The 20,366-nt window shown below is 36.8% G+C and overlaps 2 protein-coding genes across 16 annotated transcripts in view; one reads left to right on the forward strand and one right to left on the reverse strand.

Moving 5' to 3' along the window:
- Positions 1-3,146, forward strand: part of DYNC1I2 (dynein cytoplasmic 1 intermediate chain 2) — a gene marked incomplete at its 5' end in the record, with an annotated part of 47,897 nt that extends 44,751 nt beyond the window's left edge. For 8 of the 11 annotated variants that reach the window (XM_081050880.1, XM_081050871.1, XM_081050876.1 and 5 more), the window contains 2 exons: positions 1,133-1,258; positions 2,818-3,146. In XM_081050880.1, the coding sequence (XP_080907006.1) occupies positions 1,133-1,258; positions 2,818-2,931 (240 nt within the window). In that variant the 3' untranslated portion in view covers positions 2,932-3,146. The remainder of the gene's footprint in view (positions 1-1,132; positions 1,259-2,817) is intronic. The other 3 variants (XM_081050877.1, XM_081050872.1, XM_081050873.1) reach the window with 1 other exon arrangement.
- A 9,750-nt stretch (positions 3,147-12,896) lies between these two features.
- SLC25A12 (solute carrier family 25 member 12) overlaps positions 12,897-20,366 on the reverse strand; it is a 166,470-nt gene continuing 159,000 nt past the window's right edge. For all 5 annotated transcript variants that reach the window (XM_081052772.1, XM_081052775.1, XM_081052773.1 and 2 more), the window contains 3 exons: positions 17,927-18,085; positions 17,720-17,810; positions 12,897-16,434 (listed from right to left, as the gene is read on the reverse strand). In XM_081052772.1, the coding sequence (XP_080908898.1) occupies positions 16,236-16,434; positions 17,720-17,810; positions 17,927-18,085 (449 nt within the window). In that variant the 3' untranslated portion in view covers positions 12,897-16,235. The remainder of the gene's footprint in view (positions 16,435-17,719; positions 17,811-17,926; positions 18,086-20,366) is intronic.

Genomic DNA, 20,366 nt, shown 5'->3' on the forward strand with positions numbered 1-20,366 from the left:
CCGGGTGCCTCCCCCACATCCCACTCGCTCACATCTCTTCATATTTCTAGTGGCGTGTGTCCAAATCCCTTGAAGTGAAATAATTGGTTATACAGGGCAAGGAAGTTATACGTAGGAAATGTAAGAATTTTAACACTATATTAGCTGCTGGTTTAGTAGTTTGAGGGGGAACATTCAAATACTGCTAGGGAAAGGTATTGCGCCCTAGCTAGATGATTGGACTAGATTACACTCGTACGTTCCTAGTTACCTAGATTGGTAGCAATTTTCTTAATTTGGGTTTTGGTGTTAGAGATCTGTGGTTACGTTAAGTTGGGATCTTTCCTATAATTATTAACTCAAAGAATATATCTAAATATAATTTTTTTCTATAACAAGTTTAGCATTCTAGGGTGTTACATTGGTGATAACTGATGTCAATTAGAAGGATTATTTTTAATCATATTTCAAATTTTTAAAAAATTTATTGTGCTCCTGATCTGAGTCAAACATTGAATGTTTGCTCTGTGTGTGGCAAATAAACATCTTTTCCTCGACATAGGAGAGATACACAGTCATATTCCACGGGAAAGGTACCATGTGTTGGTGCCATCATTCTCCCTGCTCCAGACAGCTGGGAACAAGGGGCTTTGGAAAGACCCATACTCTACCTTCAGTAGAAACCTGTTTCTAGGAACTGGATCAAATCACAGGTTTCAGCTGACAGATGCAAGCTACAAAAGTAATTCCCGGCCTCTAAAATTGGACCGTAATCTGTTTATTAAGGCTTTTGAAATGTTTCTTTAAAATGGGGTTTTTGCCATCTGTTTTCAAACAGCTTGACTTCTTAAATAAGTTAAAACAACAACAAAGACTGTTTTATTAAAGAGAATATCTTTCAAAATGATGTATCTAGTCATATGAGAATTTCTGATATAAGGACTTATTTTCCCAAACCATTTTCAAGGATTGACTATAATGTCATTCATAATGTATCACTGAACAGAAAGAAAGTTGGGAAAATTCTTTATCTATTTTCATCTTTGTCTTTAAAAATGTAGCCAGGTTGGAAGAAAAAAGAATTACTGTTTTACATGTTTATAGAAATCTTGATGAGACTTTTAACACTGCACTGTATTTTAAATGACTTTAGGTACCAACTGCCAGCATTTCTGTGGAGGGTAATCCTGCTCTTAATCGTGTAAGATGGACCCATTCTGGAAGAGAGATTGCCGTGGGTGATTCTGAAGGACAGATTGTCATATATGATGTGGGAGAGGTACGGGGCTCACTGCCTATAATTTTGACGCATTTATTTAGCTTTCACAGCATTGTAGTAACGATATTTTCATGGCTAAAGCTAGTCTTTAAGGTTCATGAATTGTATAAACTGAGGTTGTAAAGATAAAACTTACTTTCCATCACAGAAATAACTCTTGAGATTAATTTTCTTTCTAAACTGGAAGTCCTGTGTCCCCATACACAGGACTTTTGAGGGTAATATCATATGTTGGAAGTACCTTGTTTCTTGAAGCATGCATTGCTGGAATTAGAAATTCTTGAGGCAAAAGAAGACATTTGGATTATAGTTGGACTTTGAGGCTTTACAGAATTGATACTGAGATAAGATTTTGTTTTTCTGTATTCATAGATTTGTTTGGGCCAGGTAGTAGAAATCAGAAGTAATACTTTTTGAGTTACCTGATGACATTGTGAAATGTGAATCTTGACTCTTGAGCCTTGTTGTAAAGCCACTGTCATTGAATCCAACGAGATGAGTTGCAGCTCTGTCATCTTTCATGCTTGGGTTGGCTGCACACAATGCCCAGGAGTAAAGATTTCCTTTTTTTAGTCCTTGCTAGCACCTTATTACTCCTTCTTTTACTGTGCCTTATGATTCCTGTCCTCTCTGGACACCCCACAGCCTCTAGCAATTGGATCTGGAGGGAGGTAGATTGATTCATTTTGAACAGCCAGTAGAACCATCTGCATGGTAAAATTGCTCTGTATCTGCAGTCCAATATGGTAACCACTAGCCACATATGGCTACGGAACACTTAGGTGTGGCTCGTACAACTGAATACATTCATTTTAAATTTAATTTTAAATCATTTAAATGTAAGTAGTCACATGTGGCTGGTAGCTACCATTTTGGGTTGGATCACTGTCAAATGGAACCTAATCTAATCTAATATGGTAGATTTAGAAACAGACACATCCATTCACCACAGTGAATGGCTCGTGCCCTAATATGGCAGTGTGACATTCCTCTAATATTATAATAACAATTACCAAAGATTTTGGGTTATTGGAGTGCTTCAGTGAGGCAAAAGCATCACAGGCTTCTTTTTCCTTTTTTCTATTGGTACATCAAAAAAGCAGAAAGAAGTAGCACACCTTCTGAGGAGGGATTAAGATACCAAAAAAGGTTATCTTATGCTCCAAACAAAAATAAATAATTATAAGAAACCAGCTCTTTTGAACCATCCTTCAGAAAGTATTTCATACTAGGGATGGTGCAAGAAGTAAAAAAATTTAAGGTGTTCCTCCCCACCAGCGAAATTCACGAGATCGTGCGTAGGAGTTAGTTACAGAGCACCATTGTTATTTTCTCTCGCACTGGTGGTGGTAACAACAAAGTCATTTGTGAGGCTGTCAAAACACACTTCACAAATACTGTCTGTTGTTTCAGAATGTTGTAAATCATTGTTATAGTCCCTATAATTATGGAAAGGCCATTCAGGTCAATTATTACTTTTTAATGGAAAATTTGAAAACAAACTGAATAATAGGGGTATTTCAGTATTTCAGTATACATAACACGTTGTCTTTCAACAGCAGGTTGCCGTTCCCCGAAACGATGAATGGGCACGATTCGGCCGAACACTTGCAGAAATTAATGCAAACCGAGCAGATGCCGAGGAGGAGGCGGCCACCCGCATGCCTGCCTAGCTCCTGAAGGGCTCCTGCAGCCGTAGTGGATTTCGGGAAACTAAGTAGATCCTAAGACTATTTGCATGCTTCTGTCTTAACGATAATTCAAACGAAATTTTGTGGATTAAACCATGGATTTAATGCAGCAAGCAAATCTTACAATGTCCTTTTTTATATATAACATGCATCTTGTTTTGGATTTGTGTCATTTTTAATACAACTGATTGACTTTATTGAATGCAGCCTTTTTTGGATTCATATACACAGGTGTCTTTGGTATTAGTTATTCTTTTGAATTCTTTTCAACTTACAACACTATATACAGTTATTTCTAAAGCACAAATTAAATAAGTTCTGCATATTTTTAAATAATCATAATCCCATTATACTGATAATGTTCTCACTCACCATAATATGTAGGAACATTGTTTATTCTTAGCCATGGCACGCTTACATCTATTTAGGTTACATTCTGATACCCTTTTGCTTCTTTATAATTCATGTGATAGCTACATATAAATAAAAAACAAATATGTTTTAACTTTTCAAATTTTCATTTATTTTACTTCTTATAATTTTAATTTTTCTGTCTATTATAAAGTATCTTTTTTCATATCTTTAAGTTCCTGTTGTAAGCAGCCACTTCAACTCTTGTAACGCTTTGTGCCTTAAATATACCATATAGTATATCATAGCTCTCAGTGCATTATGAACTGATGTGGAGATAATCTGTCAGTGAAAAAATTTCTCCTATGTTAACTTTTGCTTTACTCCCTGATTTTCGTTCCATTTAAGATATATTTAGTTTAAAGAATAAACAAAAAGATGTCTACTATTTTCACTCATTGAGATTACTATGTACATGAGCTCTCTGAGACTAAAACCTCCTTTGAGAGAAACTGACTTCATAGTTGTGGTAGTCATGAAGGGAAAGTGCTCAAATGAACTTGGTCATTGAATCAATTCCACATCCGAGGTCTGTTACCACAACCTTGTCTACAAGTCTGAAAGGTAAGTGACAAATATTTAAGAATTAGTGTTGAAATCAACCTATTTCAGGACTAGAAGAAAGGATTATGATCAGAGCTTGATTTTATCCCCTCTAAATTGTCCCTTTCCTTAATCTTGACCTTTTGTCTTTCTCAAGTTCATCATTTATTCAACAGAACATGAAGTAGGAAGAATAGAAATCAAATTTGAACATTTTTGTTACGTTTGATTTTTAAAAAAATAATTCTAATGAAGATCTGTTGGGATAAATTTCCAAATAAAACTTTTTAATTATGAGTATTGTATAAGGAATAATTGACCAGGAATATTAAGCCTAACTCTGGTTCTAACTCTAGCACCCTTGAGAAGTGTGATTTTAGCCAAGTTTTTCCATCCGTCTGTGCCTCATTCTTTTTATCTTCAAATTAAATTTGGATTAGATGATTTCTAAAATTGCCTTCCAGCTCTAAAATTATTAATTGTAATTACTTCAGGAAATTCTTCATTTTTATATATTGTTTTTATAAATTGACACCCCATAATTATCTATTGTATACCAAAGATAAGTTTTTTATATCAGCAGGCAAACATCTTATCTCATGATAGCAATGTCTGTGAGTTGAAAGTTCGATTTCAACAGGGTCACACTGTCTTGTATGTAAAATTCATGTAATCACTGTAGTAATTATTATATTTTGCCTTCAGTTTGTAAAAATGACTAGAAAAAGGGAAAACATAATTATGACTAAGGTTGGAAAACGAGATATGGAAAATCAGATGCTCATTGGATTCAAGTAGATGTGTTCAATTGTGAAAGAATAAAATTGGTAAGTATTTGTAAAATACCACCCCAGAATTTTTCCTTTGAAGGAGTGACGTCTTCTACTTCCCTCCCCAAAATTCAATGTGGACCTTTGCCCATTTAACTTTAGTTTACATTTTTAGGAACACATGAATTTAATGTGAGGAATTGCTTTTTAAGGTTGACTAGATAATAGCAGAAGGGAAAGTACTGAGACTGTCATATTGATGTAAAATCTTTTGACAGATTAAGTTGACTAGAAAAAGTGTAGCACAGCTCTTTATACTATTAGAAATGAAAACTTTATGATTTTGAAAAATATCCAGTTATAGAAATGTACCTTAGTTTTTACCAGTTTATTTTTCTCTGAGTGGGAAACAAGCTATAGCTTTCTGGCTAATTTCATATTTTGTGTTTATTGTTTGGTTATTCTCTTTCTGAATGGGAAAAAAGATGATTGGTTACCCTTGTTTGTGTTGAGGAAGAATACTCAGTTTTGCAGACAGTAATTAACAGGCAGTAACTCTCAGAAACAAATCTTTTTTTGGTGTCATTTAAACTAAAAACTGTATTGGTACAAGCTATCTTCCTGTTTATAGATCCAGTTCCCTACAAAGTTTTAAAAATCTAGATATAAAATATTGCAATAATGCTGGAATACTGCATCTTGATAAAATGGATGACCTAAAATTTAGGGGAACTAAAGGAAAGTTGTGTTAGGGATGTTCCTTGTCTTTCAGTATTATGAAAATGTTGATTCATTCTATTTTGTACTGGTCCTGATAGACTGTAACCTTTACCACTTGAATCATATGGAAAGGAAAGGCCTAAATTAATGAATCAATCAATCAATCAAAATCTGGTGTGAAGCATGATTTTTCATTCCCATTCTATTGGCCAGTGCATTTTTAAATGTCTTTTCTACAACCCCTGTATTTCAACATTGTTACTGTGAAATTTTCTAAATAGAAAAAGCTGTACAATTAGGTACATACCAAGAGAATGGAGCTTCAATCTCAGCTTTGGTTGTTCAATGGCTGTGAAAACAGTTATTTAAAACATGACACAGCATCCAAGGTGTTAGTGTCATGTCTGAATCTTAGGCCTGAGTCTTGGGTAAAAAGCCATCAGCTTTGCCTCGTTTGATGATTTAGTGATGGGAGTCTCACTGAAGTTTTTTTCTTTTTCCCAAGCTACATAGCAGCAAGAAAGGAATTTGCTTTTCTGCGATCATCTTGCTGATTGCTAGGCAACTAGGAATCTTGCAGGTTTGGAAAAAATACCTGGAAATCATTTCTGACTCATTAAAAAATGCTGGAAAATTATTTACAGATCTGATTTATAGATTCTGGGGCTTATAGTGCTACCAGGGAACTGGAAAGTTACTCAAAGGCAAGAATAAAACACCCATGTTCAGTATTTCTTTTGCAGTAGAGGATTACCATTAAGAACATTCTTTTAACCAATATCTTCACTCTTATTGCCCTTATAAGGTAATAATTTGCTTGTACCTAGCGTATTATATTTTTAAAATCCTTTGCACATATAAGAAACACATTTTAGAAAAAGATGCTACAATCCCAACCAGAAGGCCAATTGGAAGACTTTGGATACTCATATAATTGTAATGTGTTCTCAATAGACCGACACTCTCAGACCTTTTGTTGGACTTTAGGTTTATAGATTCTCTTTCTGCCTACCATGTTCACAATTCCCCAGCTTCTTAAAGTTTGAATGGATTTCAGGTATTTAAGTTTTCAGAATGTAGCTCCTAGATACTGATAATTTCAACAGAGCCAATCAGCAATCTTTTACAAACTTTTCTAAAATTACAGTATTTTGCGTTGTTAGTTTCATAGCAGGAAGCTCAGTTTTGGCTTCTTAATATTCCATTACCAGTTCCAAGTCAGAGGATGGAACAGCTTGTGCTCAGGTAAGCTTTCAGAAAGGTCTGTTTCACTTTGTGAGGTCATTTATTCGGGTCTCTGGTAATGTATTATCCTGCTTCTGTTCTAATGTACTTGATTTGGTCAGAAAGCTGTGGGGTAGCGATTGTGTAGGGTGTAGGACGCTCCTATGTGGTGCTGCACAAGCAGAGACCTGACTCCGTGACTCCAGAAATCAGGTGTGCCCCCAGTAAAGCTTTGATGGCAAGTAATTTTATCTTTTGTGAACTTTTATACTAGATTTAAAAAGAAGAAAAAAATTTTTTTCTGAACAAAGTAATGGAAATGCTTTGGAACCAAAATTTCTTATACTTAAAGGTGGCCTCGTATATGAGAAACAGAACACTGGGCTCAAAAGACCCAAGTTCTGTTTTCCTGATCTCCCCATTAACAGAAATGTCACCTGGGACAAAGAGCAGTATTTTCATCCGTTAAGTGAGGAAAATGCTTATTTTCTGTGAAGATTACGTAAGACACTGTGTATATGAAGACTTGTAAATTATAAAGTACCACACAAATGGGGATATTTTCCTTTTTATTTCATATTTTTTAAAAATACTAGAATGGAGAGAGACCGTTTTGTGTGGTGATCTGTACAATGTAACAAGATCTCATCTTCTAAGTTCTAAGTGGGTTGGTATTCAAGAAAAATTTTTTTTAATTCTAAGAAATATCACAATTTGAACTCAGATATTTAGGAGTAGCAGTAAACTGAGAGGGAAATATTAATTGCTCTTAAGGAAATTTTCCTAGGAATTTTTTCTCTTATTCTATGGTCAAATTACAAATTATGCTAATAGAAAAAATGACCCTCACCAAATGTCCAGCCTATACTAAGCTGTTGTTCTTATGTTAGTCATGTGTAAAACGTGGATTGTGATATCTGGAGCCTTAGAAAAGAAGTGGAACCCCCTTTTCAAAATAAGAAGAAAACAAATTTGATTCTAGACTAACCCAGCTATTATAGTAGCAGAACTAGAATAGTCACTTCCACAAAAATCTGGAGAATGCCAGTTATTTGTCACAACTTATGCAGTGCCCTGCATTCTTCCCTAGAGTCAGTCCCCTTGGAACTATCGTGTTTTCCCGAAAATAAGACCCAGCCAGACAATCAGCTCTAATGCGTCTTTTGGAGCAGACATTAATATAGATTATATAATCTATAAGACCGGGTCTTATATTATAGTAAAATAAGACAGGGTCTTATATTAATTTTTGCTCCAAAAGACGCCTTAGAGCTGATTGTCCGGCGAGGTCTTCTTTTTGGGGGGACACGGGCGCGTGTTTATTGTAGGAGGATGATCATTAGAAGGGGAGCTTCAGTCACTGGGGACCTGTGTGTAGCTGTCAGACATAGAGGACCGAAGGTTGGTCCTGCAGAAATAACTTTTATCTAACTCACATCTGGATTGGGAGATCTCTGTCTCACTGTATCTAAAGTATGATTTCCAGAAATAAGTCAAAACCAGACTTGTTAATGAAACCTAGTAAAATGACTAAGCCCTTCCTAATGGGCCTCATTTTCAGTGTTTGATACAATCATGAATTTCTCATTAGATGGATTTGGAGGCCACTCCATCCTCCAGAGGCAAAAGAAATGGCCTTAGTCTTCCTGAAACTCAGGAGCTACTTGAGTAGGATTTATATTAATTGAGAAAAAGGACTTTTGTGTTTTGTGTTGAAAATTAGATAGTACAGTGTGATTTACAGAAGACTGCCCCGAGGATTTTTTGCTCCTCAGCTTCGGCAGATCCTTCATCTCTAGACCTTTATCCTCTCTGTTGTAAAATGAATGCTGCAGGGGAATAACACATCCACCCTTCACAAAAATTAACTCAAAACGGAACCCAACCTACAACACAATTATAAAACTCCTAAAGATAAAGGAGAACACCTAAGTAATGTGGTGACTTTTAACATACGAGCACAACACAATCCATGAAAGAAGTAACTGATAAGCTGGACTTTGTTAAAATGAAAAACTTCTGCTCTGTGAAAAATAATGTCAAAAAACTCAGAAGACAAGCCATAGAATGGGAAAAATTATTTGTAAAAGCCACATCTGACAAAGGACTGTTATCCAAAATACCGGGGGTGCCAAAAAAATGTACACAAGTGGACACTTTGGTCAGCATTGCTCAAGCAGTAGTTCGCCGTAATCACAAGTGTCTGGACGCTGATGGTAACCACTTTGAGCACCTCTTGTAATTGCAGAAGTCACACATGACTTGTATTCATCTTTTGTTATTGGTATATATTGAATGTTACAATTTTAATAGTTTTCCTTTCGTAAAATGTGTATACATTTTTTGGCACCCACTGTATACAAGAAACTCTTGAAACTCAATAACAATCCATTAAAAAATGGTCCAAAGACCTTAAAAAACACCTCACCAAAGAGGATATACAGATGGCAAGTAAACATGTGACAAGGTGCTCCATATCACATGTCATCAGGGAAGTGCAGATTAAAACAACGAGATAACCACTACGTAGCCATTAGGAGGACCAAACTCTGAACACTGACCACTACGTAGCCATTAGGAGGACCAAACTCTGAACACTGACAACACCAAACGCTGATGAGGATGTGGGGTAACAGGAACTGTCATTCTTTGCTGGTGGGAATGCAAAATAGTACAGCCACTTGGAAGACAGTTGGGTAGTCTCTTATAAAACTAAATATACTCACCATCTGATCCAGCAAATCCACTCTATAGTATTTACTCAAAGGAGCTGAAAATGTATGCCCATACAAAAACCTGTCCTTGGGTGTTTATAGCAGCTTTAGTCATAACTGCCAAAAGTTGGAGGCAACCAAGATGCCCTTCAGTAGATGAATGATCAATAAACTGTGGTACATCCAGACAATGGCATATTCAGCACTGAAAAGAAATGAGCTCTGAAGCCATGAAAAAACATGGAGGAATTTCAATTGTATATTACTAAGTGAACAAAGCCAATCTGAAAACGCTACATACTACATGATGCCAAATATATGACATTCTGGAAAAGGCAAAACTATGGAAACAAAAACATCAGTGTTTGTCAGGTGTTGCGGGGAAGGGGATGGATAAATGGGTGGAGCACAGAGGATTTTTAGGGCAGTGAAAATACTTGATGATACCATAATGACAGATACATGTCAACAGACATTAGTCCAAATCCATAGAATGCCTTCAAACTGGACTTTGGGTGATTCTGATGTGCTAATGTTGGTTCATCGAGTGTAACAAATGCACCACTGTGGTGGGGGATGGTGATAATGGGCGAAGCTGTGCACGTGTGGGGGCGGGGACTAGCTGGGAAATCTGCCTCAATTTTGCTGTGAATCTAAAATTGCTCTTGAAAAAATATTTTTTAAAATAGTAGAAACAGAGGAATTGAAATGGTATACTACCACATGTCAATTTTACACAAAGCAGTAAAGGAGGAAGAGAGGAACATACTGATCTTGTATCCTACAACCTTGCTGAACTCATTAGTTTTGATAGTTGGGTTTTGTTTTTAATACGAAATGAGACATATTAAAAACAAAACCCAACTATCAAAACTAATCAGTTCAGCAAGGTTGTAGGATACAAGATCAATATAGAAAAATCAGTTGTATTCTGTATACTAACTGAACAATCTAAAAACAATTAAGAAATAACTCCATTCATAAAAAATATCAAACAATAAAACACTTAGGAATAAATGTAATGAAAGAAGTACCAGACCTCTACAAAACATGGCTGAAATTTTAAATGAGCTAAAAAATAGAGATTCCAAATTCAAGGATTGGAAGACAAGATTGTTAAGATAGCAGTTCACCCCAAATTGATCTATAAATTCAACAAACTATCAAAATACCAACTGACTTTTTTTTAAGAAACTGAAAAACTAATCTGAAATTTATATGGAAATTCAAAAGATCGAGCCAAAATGTTAAAAAGAACAAAGGTGGAAGATTTACACTTTCCTATTTAAAACCTTAATATGAAGCTACAGTAATCAAGACTGTGGTACTGGCACAAGTACAGTCACGTAGATGAAGAAAACAACTGAGAGTCTAGATATAAACCCTTACATGTATAGTCAGTTCATTTTTGCAAAAGGGACAAAGTAATTCACGGGGAAAGAATTTTTTTCAATAAATGGTGCTGAGACAATGGATAGCCACATGAAAAAAGATGAATTTAGATCCTTCACACCATACACATACATTAACTCAAAATAGATCATAAATCTAAATATAAAAGTTAAAATGTAAATTTTTTTCAAAGAAAAGATTGGTTTAGGCAGAGTTTTTAGATGACACCAAAAGTGTGATCCATAAAATTGATTTTCAAAATTTAATCACAATTTAAAACTTTTGTGCTTCAAAACACACCATTAAGAAAACAGAGTGGGAGAAAGTAATTTCAAATCTGATATAGGACTCATACAGAATCTATAAAGAACAATTCCAGCTCAATAATAAAAGGACAAACCCCAATTTAAAAATAGGTAAAAGACTTAAACACAAATGTCTAAGCACATGAAAAGATGCCCAACATCGTTAGTCATTAGGGAAATGCAAATTAAAACCACAATGTAGTCTCACTTCACAACCACTGAATAACTATAGAAAAGACAAAACATAGTGTTGGTGAAGATACGGGGAAGTGGTAACATTCATACAATAGTAACAGTGATTGATCTTACATTTGGGGAGGTGATGGAAATGTAGTAAAATTGGACTGTGATAATGTTTTTATAGCTCTGTAAAGAAGACCTCAGTAAAGTTGTTAAAAAGAATATTTAACTGTACCACTAGACTAACTTCCTGTTTATAGTATTGAGACAAGTCAGACAACACCACAAGGACACAGATAAACAATCTGGGACATTCTGTCAGACAAATGACTTAAATGTTAAGGACAAACAAACATAAAAAAGCAGGGGACTATTCCAGGATTAAGACAACCAATCTAATCAACCTTGCTTAGATTCTGTATCCACAAAAAAGACATTTCTGGAGTATTTGGGTAAGTTTGAATTTAAAATGAATATTAGATGATAATACAAAGTTATTGATATGTGTGATGATACTGACTGGTTACAGAATGTCCTTATTCTTAGGAGATGTATGCTGAACTATTTAGGGATGAAGTACCATGGTGTCTGCAACATTCAGGAAAAAAATGTATAAAAGTAAAGCAAATATGAAAAAATCTAAGTGAATCTAGTTGAATCTAGTTTTACCAAATATGGAAAAATCTAAGTGAATCTAGTTTTACCTCTTCAAACTTTTCTGTACGTGTGATATTTTTGAAAATAAAGGGGGGGGAAACTCAATTATATTCCTGTATATCAGGAATTACATTTTTAAAGAGATATAATAGTATCAAGTATATAACATACCTAGGAATGAATGTACACAGGGTGCCAAAAAATGTGTACACATTTTAAGAAAAGAAAAAACGGTATTAAAATTAGGCTGATGGTAACCACTTTGAGCACCTCTTGTAATTGCAGAAGTCAAACGTGATTCGCATTCACCTTTTTTTAGATATAAAGTATTAGTTTTAATACATTTTCCTTTCTTAAAATGTGTACATTTTGGGGGGCAACCTCGTATGTACACACACATACAATGTACAAGACCTCTTTGATGATAACATTTTACTAAGACATTAAAAATATTTAAATAAGAGATATATAATGTTCATGGATGAGAAGGCCCAATATGATGTAAATTCTCCATCATTATAGAATCATTGCAACTCCAATCAAAATCTCAATGGGTTTGGTTTGTTTAGTTTTGGGGAAGAAACTGACAAACTGTTTCTAAAATTGATAAGAAGAGCAAAGAATCAAGAACCCACAGGTTCTTAGAGAACAACAGGGTGAAAGAATTTGCTACACTATGTACCAAAACTTTTTTTTTAAGAGTGTATATTGGCACAGGGAAAGACCAATTAAAAAATAAATAAAAAGTCCAGAAATAAGTCTTTGCATAAATCCCCTTAATATCTAACAGGAGAGGCACTTCAAGCAGTAGGGAAAGGAAGGTCATTTCAATAAACAGTACTGGGACTACAAAGTAACCATGTAAAGAAACAAAAGTATTACCTCATATGACAGGCCAAAGATAGTTCCACGTAGGATGAAACCTCAGTGTGAGAGGCAAAACTATAAAGCATTTAAGAAGAAAATATCAATCGTATTCACGACCTGGAGAGAGTAAGAAATTTTTTAAATGAAATATAAAACATGCTGATCATAAGGGGAAAATTGATATATTTGAACATATTAAAATTAAAATGTTAACATATCAACATTGTGAAAAGACAAGTCACAAACTGGGAAAAGATTTTTCAACACAACTCATAAAGGAGTAGTATCCAGAATATATAAAGAACCCCTTGCCAATTATTGAGAAAAATGAACAAGAGACTTTAACACATACTTCACTCACCAAAGATGGAATCCAAGTAGCCAATAAATTGACATTGTCATGTGCCATCAATAGCAAAGTAAATGAATGTCTTTCTGAAGAACAATGTGTATATGAACATATGAAAGGTGTTCAGTCTCATTTCATGGAAAATGCTAATTAAAGCCACATGAGATAACATATATACCTATGGGAGAATATAAATCAGTGCGAGAATCTCTGGCAAGTAGTTTGGCATGATCGCGCAAAGTTGAATCTAACAACCCCTGTACCTTTGTGGTTCTGCTCTTAGGTATATTTCCTTTTAAAAATGCATTCTCCAAAATATACATCAAAAAATGCAGAGCAGTGCTGTTTGTAATATCCCCAAATTGGAAACAACCCAGATGTCCAGAGTTAAATGGAAAAATAAATTGTAATATATTCATAAATGAAACAAGCAAACTATAGCTACATACAATTATATGGCTGAATCTTATAATGTTTAGCAAAAGAAACAAGTCTCAAAAGTATACAATATAATTTGATTCATATAAATTTCAAAGCCAGGAACTAATAGTGTTTAGGAATACACACATACAAACACATACACACATACATCTATACTCGTATACACACACTATATGTGGTAAAACTGAAAAATTTACTATATACCATTTACTATATGGTAAAACTGAAAAATAGCAAAGACACGAAGAGTAGAGATGGTACTAAAGAGGAGAGAGGGTTATGACGAGGAGGATTGTGTGGGGGAACATACAAGGTGTTAGAAATATTCTGTTCGTTGACCTGGATGGTTACAGGGCTGTTTGCATTATGATTGTTTAAAATGTATAGGTGCATGTGTGTATGTCTGTGTATACATACATACGTGTTTCATGTACTTTCTATACCATAATAATAAACAAATGGCCAGTAAATATGAAAAGACATTCAACCTTACTAGTAATGAGGAAAATGAAAATCATAACAACAGTAATCACGTATCATGATTTGCCTAAAATGTAAGACTGATAATACCCATTTTTGCTGAGATTGCAAAGAAATAGGCATTTTCATATGCTGTCAGTAGGAAAGTAAATTAGTAAAAACTTTTTGAAGAATAATGTAGCAATATATATAAAAAATGTAAAACCCATATGTTGTGAATTACTAATTCTAAGTTTAAATATCCTAATGAAATACTAGTGCACGTACTCATAAATGTGTGTACAAAAATGTTTACTGTTCACTACAGCATTGTTTGCAATAGTGAAAAAATGAGTAAATGTCAATAAAGGAGAATATCATAACCCATACAATGGAATACTATGCAACTATTGAAACATTAAGAGAAATCTGTATGAATGGGCATGGAAAGATCTCAAAGACATTAAGTGAACAAAAGCGAGTCACAGAATGACACATACATAGATTTAAAAACAATCCTGTTTTTAAAATAAGAATCTGTGTATATATTTATATAGAGAGATGTATGAAAAACAGACTACAAATTTATGTTCTAACCTGTTAGCAGTGACAACATCTGGGGCAGGGAGTCGTGAAGGGAGAAGCAGGGTAAAGAGGGTACTTTCACATCTTACTCTATATACATATGTATAGTATTATATGAATCTTTTATAAAAGCATCCATGGACTACTTGCATATTTTTAACAGGTGATAATAGCAAAAGAACTATTATTGCTATTTATTCCATTCCAATGAGAACTGAAAACTTTGCTTTCAAAGCTAATTCCTTTGTTCCTTGAGAGAGCCTACAGTTGTTTCAGTGCTGTCAGCCATCAACTGATGAGTGCTGTGTGGGTTACTAAGTGATTTGGTCCATCTCCAGGCTTGTCCCTTGAAAATATTTGCATACATTCTCGTATCCCGGCTCATTGGCAATAGCAATGATGTTTTCCCAAAGCACTTTGCTAAAGTAAATAAATTCTTATGCTCCACATCAGATCACAACCACGGTGAATAGTACATGTGGCTGTCAAGACGCATGTTGAGATCTAAATTAGTAATCACACCCTTGGTGAATGACTTTTGGAATAAGTAGTTTGTATTTGGATTCATAAGGAAGAACCTAGACCCCACTAAATCACAAGATAGAGCTTTTCTCTTTCTTCTTCCTCCCCTCATTCCACCACAGTCCTTTCCAAATCAAACTGTTTCCTATAAAAGTGGGAGAGAGGAAAACTTGATCATGAGTTATTTAGAATCGGTAGTGAATCAAAATAAAAAGCACGATCAGTATATTTATGAAGGAAAATCCAACTACATGCATATATTTGGTGTGTATTTTATTTTTGATTGGAGTCATATCCATAGGAAGGAAAATTGCCAAAGTATCCTTTACTCTTGAAAGCGAGGCCCTTGCCTTGCTGTGTCAGAGGACGGCCAAACTAAGCTTGTAATGCTGGAGACATCCCTCTTTTCATGTGCACACTGACAGGAGAGCTGTCTAGGAAATGCCTTTTCACTGATGGACAGAGAAGGATCTACACACACATTAAGTACAAATGGAAACACATCAGCACACGTAAGTCATCAGCCTGGTCCGCCGGCACCCACGGGCAGGCATCTTTCTCACGGAGCTCTGATTCGATGGTGTCAACAACTGGTCTGTTATACCTCTTATCAGCAAATACCTTAGATTCCAGAATGGAAAACAAGCTAGGAATTAAATACATCCAATATTGATGATTCATTTCCATAAGTCACCAATAAGAGAATGAATTTAATTGTAATACATTTATTTTTGTGTGATTCTTAATAAAACACTTTCAAAACATTCTGTACATTTCAAGCCACTCAGAACTGCTTTACATTCTATAAATGTGATTTGTTGGGATGAGTTGCCAAGATGTCTCTGTACAAAGATGTACAATATGTACAGTCGCTGTAAGTGCAAGCTGTGCAAAGCAGGCTAGAACACTAATTCATGCCAAGGCTTAGAAACATCTCGACACGGAAGACTAAAGCTTGAAACTGCGCTGTGTTTTTTTTTCCTGGGCAAATGGTTACTTTATAAACAAATATATGTATATGTCATATAGAAAGAATAGTTTGACTCCCCAGCTCAGCCAGCACCATGCAGCTGACTGGACACATTACAGGGCTGCTTTCCTAGGCCTCTCTCTCCAGGGCGCCATGTGGCCACTCAAGGTCGGCTCATCACTGAGCTGCGGTTGCTGCCGTGGGCTGAGCCACTGGAACACTAGGAGATTTAAATTTGGGGAGATAAAGGCCAAACTTGTTTTCAATGCCAGCAAAAGTGGCTGTAGCGAGTCTGTATCCACCGATGTGATCGGGATTGGCAGGAGGAAGGTCAGCGATGCGAGATTTAGGTGTTGGTTCTGAGCCAGAGGGTTTGCTGTTGATGGGAAAAAGGAAATGGTCAGCATGCTCGAGACTGGTGAGGGTGCCGTACAACTGAACATTTCAGTCTGGCCCGTGTGTCACAAAGAAGAGTGGTTTGTCCAACTATTTCCTCGTCATCTACGCTGCATTAGTCGTGATTTATAGGAGCTTGGAAAACAACACATTCACATATTTGACTTAGAAGACAAATGGTCTCAATTTCTGCTTCTATGCATATATAAAGAGATCCATAGAAAAAGTATCAGAAAAAAATACACTCAAATATTTACACTCTTCAGGAAGTAGTCTTATGAAGGATTTTCTTGTATACTTTCTCATTTTCCAAATTTTCTTCATTAAGCATAAATTAAGCATTAAAAGTTTGTATTTTTCTTTGGACGGTTTAAAAAGCTAACTTTTAAAATAGACCCATGAAAGTTATCCCTAAAATTATTTAAAGAGAAATAGATGTAATTCTTACTTTTGCAGAACGTGAAAGCATAGAAAAGCCTGGAATAGTAAAATTGCCGTTCTTATTTTCTTTGTCTAAGTCCCTCTACTTCATTCAGCAGCTAATTCCCAATTTGGTCTTTGAGCAACAAAGGGGTTTATAGGTTTATGAGGTGAAGATTCAAATGTGGAATTTGATCTTATGCTGAAAAACTGATAATTCCTTCCTTTGGGTATAACCTTCCCCACCCAGCAAATTCAACAAGTATTTCCTCTTCTCTCCAGAGCAAGCACAAGCTTCCAGAGGCCCAATTTCTGGCCTATATCTCACCCGTGATTATGTCCCTAGGCTTAATCTCTCTTTGAACCTATTTTTGTTTTGTTTTGTTGGCGATAAATTAGCTCTAAAGAACATCTATACCTATTCTAATAAGAAATGATGGTGAATAATGAAGTCTGGGAGGTGTAAACAGGCTGGATTAATTCAAATTTACGTTACTTCTGGTCAAAAGGCCATATAATAAAATCAAAATAAGGACCTAAATCCACAAAAGTTCAGTATTTGCTTACATTGAAAAAGGTACCTATTCACATATCCTTTTCATTTGCTGCCTCCTTAAACTTCCTCCAGGCAACTACTTAATGCTGTGTGTCACGTCACCCTGCCAAGGTCTTCCTCCCCTAACTCAAGCTTCTCAAGCCCACTGTGTGACTTAAATGCGTTGGTCCTATAGGATTCTTTGTCCTGTCAGCTTCTCAGAATCCCAGAAATGCCTTTGCAGGCTGAACACAAACGTGTTTTGGTTTGGTTGCTTTTCTTTACAAAGGAGTTTCACAGCTGCACTTACAGGCCTCCAAAATCAACGTAAAACCACCGCTGGAGAAGTTCATAGGTGACCAAGGTAACACCAAACTGGGGAGAGGATCGAAACACTCGAGCTGAAAAAGAGAGACGGGAGTTGGGGGCACTTCACACCAGGACGACTGGCAAAGACGTCCTGTGAGTAATGGGGGTAGGCCCCCCAGGCCAGGCGTTCCGTAAGGCCCGATCCTACCTGCAGTTCCTTTCCAAAATGCCGAGGGCCCTTCTTCCCGGAGTATCTTCCTGAAACAGTCGATGACACCACTGTATGTCGTCTGGCCAGCGCGGGCAGCCACTTGCAGTCTTGTCTTGATGACATCGGCAGGGGTCACCAGGGAAGCGGCAGGCACACCTTTCAGGAGAAAGCCACGTTTAATTCACCCAGAGTACTTTATAAAGGAGAGAAATAATGCTCGCAGCTAACAATACAATTAGCAATGTGAACTGCTTTAACTCAGAGCTTCTTAAACAGATGCCTGGGCACACTAATGGAAAAAGGATATAAATGCTTATTATATCCTTATTATATCGGTGTGGTCAGGGTGAAATTTTTTTGTCTTTTCTGAATTAGAAAAATCACTCTACACTGCATGATCACAAAGAACTGAGAGGGGAAAATGGAGCGATATTACTAGGACAATGCCCAAGTGTTCTCTTTCAGCTTTCAATTATTTTTATCCCCTCTTTTTTTTCTTTAATAAGATACAAATATTTTCGTGTATATAAGAAATGAGGATAATGTCCATTTAATGAGCTGTTAAATATATCAGACTGTAGTGTTTTTTGCTGATTCTTGTCACCTTACTGTGTGAGGTGAATATCAATACTCATGGCCACTCCCGTTTTGATGGACTAACGTGAAGTTGACTGTGACCCTTTTCAGACGTGCTTACATAACAGAAGTCATTACAACAGGAGCAGAGGAGGCAGGGGACCAGTTAAGGAGCAGAAGGGGAACTCGTCACGGAAAAGCCTTACCCACCCCCATGCCTGAGCTCCCTGGGATCATGTTGAGATAGATCCAGGGGACACAGAACATGGATTTCACAACCATACCTTTTCCTTATAAAACAAAATGGGGAATAAAGGAACAAGATCACCTTCCCCAGGGGGACGAAATTCAATTTGGCATGATGTCACCGAGTTATCCCTAAGCAGATGGAGCTGGCTTGTGGGGGCTTTGTCAGAGAACAATGCAAATACCTGCCCCTGCGTGGCCCCCACACCTTATACAGGTGTAACTAGATAAATTGCCTGCATTTGGCCTGTTCTAAATCCTGAATATTCTCAGCCTTCCAGCAAAGCTTTAGGCATAAAAAAAAAAAATCAAACGAATTCATCTCTCATTCTGAAAATTGACATCAAATTTCTGTGGGCAAGAAGTTGGTTCTGACAGTTTCACGGAAATGTTTACTTGGTTCCATCAAGCACTGGCAAAACGCCTGTTCACAAGAACTGTTCTTTGGCTGTTTTTTGCTGCTGACTGGAAAGCACAGAGCAAAAGACTTGCAGGAAAGTCCACCGGCCCCATTTGAAACTGGGAGACTGGCGAGTACGAGAAGTGGCTGGATGAAGCTCAGTGCCAAGGCTAACAGGTAGCTTTACTGGCTTTCACGTGTGCATGCAATTGACTGAAGTGACAAATGCCAAAAAGAAGGGGTTTGCTAGACCCCAAATAATGGCTCGTAGCTCCCTGGGAGAGTTTCTTAATCATCACAAGTCATTCCCTGTTGTCATGATCCACCCCAAGGGCTCCGGCCACACGCCACACTTCAGGAAGCGTTCAGGCTGTCCTGCCATGTTTAGCCAGGGCATTAGAAGAAAATGAATCCAGTGAGAGCGCCACAGGCCATGAGCCCAGGCAGGCAGCACTACACTGATCATTTGTGGACAGTGTTTGGGTTTGTGTTCGCCCTTCACGTTTCTATTCCTGACCAGCTATACTGGAGAGCAAACATGCCCTTTCCTTCCTCTCATTCCTGAGCGCTGCTGCAGCTGAGGACACCCGCTCCTACCCTTCTATCCCAAGTCAGCTCCTTCCCAACTAAAGAGGAAGCGTCTGCACCTGGGAGAGCAGAAGGAAGCCCCTGAGTACCTTCCAGCATTGTTTAGACTCCTTTCAGATGGAATCTCTTCTGGGCCTAATTTGGTGTCTCAGGCCAGATGAAACATTTCATTTGTTTCAGTGACACTTATTGATTGACATTTATCCTATTATTACTATGCTGGCCACAGAGGGGAGGCCAGGATGAAGAGAATGAAACCCCTGCCCTCAAGGAGCTCCTAGCCTCGTACAGAGGCTGTGCTGATGCAAACAACCATCAATAAAAGAAAGTATTAAAGGACAGGGAAGAGATGCGAGTCACGTACAGGGTGGTTTGCTGGGGAAGTGCTGCTTACTTTGGTCTAAGTACGACGGTGGAAGGAACAAGGACAGCTTCATGAAAAAGTGCAGTTTTGAGCCAAAATGTACAGATTCCAATACCCAGAAATAGAAAATGAGAGCACGCTAGACCTGGGCATCAGCGTGAGGTACAACAAAGAACTGATTTGATGAAGAACTTTTCCACCTTAATGCTTAGCTTGGCTACACCCAAACTAAGCATTAGCTCAGGGGCACGGGAGGCTAAGAA

The sequence above is a fragment of the Rhinolophus hipposideros genome (genome assembly GCF_964194185.1).
Source record: "Rhinolophus hipposideros genome assembly, chromosome: 6".
Lineage (NCBI taxonomy): Eukaryota > Metazoa > Chordata > Mammalia > Chiroptera > Rhinolophidae > Rhinolophus > Rhinolophus hipposideros.